The sequence below is a fragment of the Belonocnema kinseyi genome, chromosome 9 (assembly GCF_010883055.1).
Source record: "Belonocnema kinseyi isolate 2016_QV_RU_SX_M_011 chromosome 9, B_treatae_v1, whole genome shotgun sequence".
Classification (NCBI taxonomy): Eukaryota; Metazoa; Arthropoda; class Insecta; order Hymenoptera; family Cynipidae; genus Belonocnema; species Belonocnema kinseyi.
The window spans coordinates 40,725,154-40,732,331 of NC_046665.1; the positions used below are offsets into that span (position 1 = coordinate 40,725,154).

General features: G+C 31.3%; 1 protein-coding gene across 4 annotated transcripts in view; it reads right to left on the bottom strand.

Moving 5' to 3' along the window:
• Positions 1–7,178, bottom strand: part of LOC117180203 — a 27,425-nt gene that overhangs the window by 7,478 nt on the left and 12,769 nt on the right. For all 4 annotated transcript variants that reach the window (XR_004468013.1, XM_033372584.1, XM_033372585.1 and 1 more), the window contains exon 3: positions 2,525–2,764. Coding sequence is in view for 3 of the 4 variants with exons in the window: in XM_033372584.1 (XP_033228475.1) it covers positions 2,525–2,764 (240 nt within the window). In the remaining variant the exon portion in view is untranslated. The remainder of the gene's footprint in view (positions 1–2,524; positions 2,765–7,178) is intronic.

Genomic DNA, 7,178 nt, shown 5'->3' on the forward strand with positions numbered 1-7,178 from the left:
CCCCCCCCCTCTTCCACGATTATTCTGTGACATTGCCCTAAATTAAAATGTATTTATTTTTCCACAGAATTTGTTTTGCAGCTTTTATGAAATCAATTTTTTGGAACTGAACTATCCACCATGCAAAAATTCCAAAGATATTTATCTTTGCTTTATCACGGTCAAATGCATTCCAGTTTGTAGAGACCCCACAAAAAAGGGTCTGGTTAAGCCAGAGACGAGACCCATCATTTCCTCTGGATTTTGAACCGCTGCTCATGAATCTGAAGGCCGTTTTATCATGCTGTCCTTTGTTTTTCACATAATCTCAAAATTTTCGAATTTTGATTTTTTTTTTCTTAATTACATGACTTTTTTGAATTAAAAATAGGTAAGACGTATATATTGAACGTTCCGCGGGAACCTTCGGAACGTTACCCTGGGACCTGAGGGGAATCGCCCATTATTGTTATTTTTAAAAATAATTATCTCGTGAACCGTAAGAGATAGGTAAAAATAGATGTCATTTTTGAGTTTTCAGTACCGCATATACATATCATAAACTGACATTAATTTTGACCTATCACTTACGGTTTATTGGATATTCATTGATAATAATAATAATAACAATAACGATAATTTATTCTTTGAACGTTCCACTGGAACGCCCCGAAGGTTCCCTCGGAACGTTTCCGGAATGTTCCGTGCTATTAGGGTACCTTCAATTAAACAATATCGTAAAATTTTTATCATCACTGACAACTGCAAAAGAATCTTATTGCTTATATTAGTGGATCAATCACGCTTCTGTCCGAAGTTTAAAGATCGTTAACTAGAAAGCTCCATAACACTGAGTCCTTGTGCAATTACATGAGAACAAAGGCGTTATACCAATATGTTGCTAAGGCACTTTCTACTTTTGACCGCAGTTCCATGATTGAGCAAGACCTGAAGCAAACTTAATGCTGTGGTGAACTTTTTAAGCGATTACAATTGTCTCTTTTACGAGGATATGCAGAATAATTAGCATTTCGGTTCACCAATGTAACGAAACCAGTGAAGGCGCGCTGCCCTGCGAGGGATGTTAGGGTGTGAGGATGAAGCCGTAGTATATCTGACAATGAGTTATTGAACTTAATAAATGGTTGTCCTAAAAAATTCAGTATAAAACACGTCAAAACATACTTTTTACCTATTTATAATTTTTTTAAATAACGTCTTTCGAAAAAAAGAATTTTATCGCAAAATTCGAAAATTTGGGGTTATGAAAAAACTAAGGACAACGTGATAAAACGCCCTTTAGATTTTTCATCAGCGAACCAAAATCCATACGAACTGATGGGCCTCGTTTCTATAGTTGAAGACATTTATTTTGTGGGGCTGTGTAATGCAAAATTATTAAGTTTTAAATGATTTGAAATTACTCAATTTTGAACACTATAGATTGTTAATTTCCTAGCACTTTAATTTGAATTTTAAAAGCGTCATTTAAATTCACCAATTTCAAATTCATTTAAAATTATCATATTTTCATTTTAAATAATTTTATATAGAAAGCTTTCAATTTAAAATTGTCCATTAGGCATTTTCACTCTCACTACCAGCTAACTTCACTTCGTTGAGTTTTGGGGAGGAAAACAATAGGCTAAACACATGGGATAAAACTTTAGTTTTGTGATTTCTTCGTAATGAATAATAATTATTATAATTTTACTATTTCATTAAATAGTTCATCAAAAATAAAAACTATTTTTAAAATACACATATCGAGGCGTCCTAACGATAGGATGCCAACGCACGCGTTCGACTAGATGACACTTAACCAAAAATAAAAATAATAAAAGGCTAACCGAGAAGTTAGCGCCAGAAAAGTCTAGCTCGCGGAATTGAGCAAGATGAATCTAGGAGTTGGCCAAAACTAAAAGATGCTCGCTCACTCCATCGAATCATGAAAGTGCTATGTCTGGCGAAAAAAGCATGAAGATAGAATATGTAGATAGCCCGAGATAGATATTTCATGATTTGATGAAGCGAGCGAGCACCTTTTAGTTTTGGCCAACTTCTAGCTTCATCTTGCTCAATTCAGCGATCAAGACTTTTCTGGCGCTAACTTCTCGGTTAGCTTTTTATTATTTATATTTTTGGTCAAGTACCGTCAAGTCGTGTTATGTGCGTTGGCATCCTACCGTTAGGACGCCTCGATATATAGAAAAATTAGTTTTTACGCAGATATTAGTAAAATAGTGCAAAAATGGACCGAATCCCATGCATTTGGTTTTCCCCTCAGCACTCAACGAAGTGAAGTTAGTTGGTGTTTGAAAATTGACAAATGATTCTACTTTGAATAAAAGATTGTTCAATTCTGAACGATTCACTTTAAAATTGTTATATTTCAAAGTTTAAAAACTAAAATTCTCAACTTGAACCCTTAATTAACAGAAAAATTCTAGAAAAAAATGAAAGGACAGGGTAAAATAAGTAGGATATGAACAAAATTCTTTAAAAAATAAAAAAAATTTATTAAGTTATTAAATTATAATTGTACCATGATCTACGTTAGTTGTAAGGGCTTCCAGCCTAGCTGGCAAATCAGCTGTCCCGGTTTCTGCATGCTGCCCAAGAATATCTGGCATCGCATTTCTTCTTCCAGTTCTTCCAGTCGACAGGAACTCTTTCGAACCTTCTCCATTAGGAAAGCTTCCTGGAGTGACTGCTCCACTTCCACTGGGTCCAGTTTCACTTTCCGAATTTGCTTCCGCCTGCTTTTGCGACAGCATTCTCAGGACTGGAAAAATTGAACAAATCTAACTAAATAAATCGTACAATTAAAAAAAATTAAATTCTTATCTACAATAAAACTTAAAATGTTATCTCAACAGAATTTACATTTTATGCTGGAATAAAAATTCAGAATCCCAATTTTGGTGTACTTAGATATTCATAGTCAATAGTAATCAAAAAATTAATTAAATTCAGACAAATAGTTTTTATAATTTATATATTAGAATATAGTAAAATAGAATTCTGTGCCAATTTATTCCATTCAGAAAATTTAATTATCTGGCAAGACAAATATTGAGAGAGAATAACAAGGCTAAGCGCTCATTTAATCAGCTAAGGGCATGTGATACTTACAGTTTCCTCGGCTTTTTTCCACAAAAATGAAAAATTTTAAAAACTGAATTCGGAGATGCTATAAAATATCATAACGGACGTCCTCGGACTCTTTTTTGTGGGATAATAACAAAAAAATTATATTGTGCTAAATAAAAATTTTATGCATATGCATTATTTTGAGGTTACGTCGTTTTTCATCTCTGCCTTTCCGATAATCTGGAAATTATTTATGAAATAAACTTTTTTGATTTCCTGCAAACAAAGTTAGTTCCAGGAGATTAGTTACTATGTTTATTTGTAAGTCCAAAGTTTTCGGCCAAAAATATTGTGTAGTTTGGAAGTAACGCTCGGGTGAATTGTAACACAAATAATAACCCAGAAATATACACGCACGTTGTTAGCAATATCAAAAATTTTTGGATAAAAAAACACAAACAAAGTGTGTGGGGACGTCCGTTAGCATGTTCGCTATCATTTCCCATATTTTGAAGGCAAAATATTTCTTATCCTAGGAATAAAGCCGGGGGAATCTTACACTGAAAAAATCGATACAATTTCCTAAGCGCTATGCAAATTAATCACATTTTGTTAAATTAAAACTTTTTAAATTAATCTACAAAAAAAAGTGTGTGGGGACGTCCGTTAGTATGTTCGCTATCATTTCCCAAAGTTTTAAGACAAAATATTTATTATTCTAGAAAAAAATCCGGGGGAACCTAAAACTGGCAAAATCGACAATTTTCTAAGTATCAGATGCCCTTAAGTTTAATGCTATCATCCAACATAAAATCAGCACTGCTTCTCAGAATCTGCTCGTAATTCAAGCCGAAATACAAACAAAGTTGTTTAAATAGTGTGATTCAATAAAAATTGTGATTCTTCAAGTGGAAATACTTTTTGAAATTTTAACCCATTGAAAAAGTAGCACTAGTGGACTTCTCTATGTCAAAACTCAGGTGGAAATTTATTACTGGCACTTTAGTGTGGCAGATTATTTACATTACTGTTCAAGTGTAAACTCTACTGGACCAGTATTTTTTATTTTACTGCGCCAATAAAGGACCTTTTCCTCTTATTTTTCTGATCCAGTTTTGGGCCAGTACCTCGTATTATCTCGGCCAGAACCTGTTACTGTTTAAAGCCAGTACTTGCTCAGTACCATTTACCGTTTTAATCAGTACTTCTTATCGTGCTGAGGCAGTGCCGGATTAGTACCTCTTATTGTACCGAGACAATATCGGGTCATTCTCTTTTTTAATACTGACCTAAGTACTGGATCAGTTTTTTTTAACGTACGAAGCCAGTGCTTGATTATTAACTTTTATTAAACTGACCCGCTACTGAACAGACTACAATCATAGGTATTGGGCCAGTAGATAACATAGTGATCATTCGCGGGTTTGTCAGTACTGCAGTGTTTATGGTGGTGTAAATTTATACCTGTAATAATTCGAGTTTTGATATTTGGTGATCGATGCCCCCTAATTTGTTACTTTTCCGAAATAAGAAATTCCGTACTTTTTTTAAATCCTTCAACATTAACCCGTACCCCGGGCTTTTAAAACTAACACTGTGTTTTGAATCAAAAAAGCTAGTTTTTCGACAAAATTGAAAAAATAAGCATTTGTCATTATCTTTTTGTAAATCAAAATTTAGACACCTCTTGAGGAATGTTCAAGCAATAATTTCCAACAAATAAACTTTAGTCCTGACATCCCATGTATGACACCCACTCCGGGTATTGTCCCCGAAGAATGCCCCCAAAAAAATGCAAAATAGCAATTTTATCTCAAATTCAAGCTGAAGACTGTATTTTTTTATTTTTTCAAAATTTATTATTTTTATTCGATGAATCACAAGTTTTCAAGTATTTTAAACTAATTTTTAATTGTTTAAGCAATTATTCTATGTTTAAACATTTTTTCGAATGTAAATAGTGAAAATTTATTATTTTCTTAAATTAATTACAGAATTAACGAATTTTGAGAGTAATATATATTTTTAACGATATTTTGTAAATATTTAAATAATATACATTTGTTTAAACAATGTTTCCTCTGTAAATCATAACAAGATATTACTTTCTGGAATTAAATTCACAATTAACGAATTTTGAGAGTATTATTTCTTTAAATGATATCGGGCAATTATTTAAACAATTTTCATTTTTTAAAATGTTTTCTGTAAATCTTGAAAATTTAATCAATGTTAACCGTGATATTTACTGCAGACGGCAGATTACAAATATTTGGTAACCATTTAATAATAACAATTATTCATATCATTTACGTGCACGTTTTCATAGGAAAGATCGAGAAAATACTACACTGTTAAAAAAATCTGTATTAGGTTTAATATACATTTGTGTGAAGCAAATATGCACTACCGCTACTGAAATGTACTGTACATTGGTGGAGTGAATTTAATATACATGTGTATTAAATTTAATATACAGGTCAGTATATCAATGTGCGTGAAAACTCTACCTGCTTTCATTTCTTTAAATCTTGCCAAATATTCTCAATGAAATTAATAATCTAGAATTCGTAGACTCAGTTGTTATTTATAATGAAAGCGCAATGTACGGGTAAAATTTTTCCTAATTTTGCTCCAAATGGTCCAAATTTAAGGGGAATACAATTAATTGTAGGTTATGTCTGTTATTTATTTGCTTAATTGAACTTTTCGACTTTTAATCCGATTTTATTTTTGGTTAACAGGAAGAAGGTATCATGTTTTATTATTTAGAATCGAAAATTACAGCTAAATTTATTTTAAATTTTTGAAAAATGAAATTATATGATTTTTCTTATAAGTGATTACCATGCATGTATATGAAATTTAATATACGCGCTCTTAATGGCGGTTTCATATACTTCATATATTAATTTTAAAACATATGGGTATATTAAATTCAATGTTATCTTTAACAGTGTAGTTTCTTTTTATCTCTTAAACGATGTAGCTTGTTATACACTATTTTCTTACATCAGAACTTGTATCCTAATTTTATAAACAATAATAATTTTTTAAACAATTTATCTCAATAATGTTTTAGATAGTAATTTTTCAGATAGATTTCATTGATAAAAAAATATTGATTAATAAGCTACATAATGTAAGAGATTCGAAAAAACTGTAATTTTCACCATATTTTCCATGAAAATTAGCAAGTGATATTAATTGTTTAAATAATTGAAAACTGACTTTCACCAAAAAATATCCCTCTGAATATTCTTCACTACGATTCGCAGGATGAAAAAAATAATTTAAAAAATTGCTAAGTATGTTGAATAAAAAATATGATTCTTTTCCCATTCGCTACATGTGCAATAATCCCAGAAATTGATAACGTTTTACGATTTGCGGGCGAAAAAATGGTTTAAACAAATAATCATTGTTTCACTAAAAATCGAAAGTCGAATTCTTGGACCAATCTAGGTGCTAGTACAATTTCCACCTTTGACAATTATCATTATCTGTATATTATGCAATCAGTAACATAATTATTAAAATGTTTGACGGGTTGAAAATTCACTAATAACCTCTAGCTAAGTATATTTTATAAATTTAATTCTAACACATTTGAATTCTCATTTCCGATTGCTAAATACACTAATTAATTTTAATGTAAAAATCTAAATGTTAAGATAAAAATGGGCAGCTGTATTAAAGGCCGTTTAAAATTCATGAGAATGAATAATCCAAGGTCAATCTACAATAGTAAAATCACAAGCGTCACAATTGTTCTACATTAAAAAAGCGATCGATGATTCGTTAGCCACAATATTCTAGAAACCATTAAAGAATTCAAGGTCAGTTTTGTAGTTAGACGGTCCTCTCAGATAAAAATATGCTTAAATTAAATGTAAATTATTTTTTCGGTTATGGAAATTATCGTTACACCATCGCCCCAGGTATACGCAGCATGCTCTTGTAAATCAAACTCATCGAGTTTGCTGTGTAATTTTAGTTTAAACTAGAACTAAGAACTTTTAAATTACTTTTACCAAATTAATTAATTGTTGTCACTGTCCGAATCAATTTTTAATTTAGGTTCTAAACTGTTTCTACGAAGGATG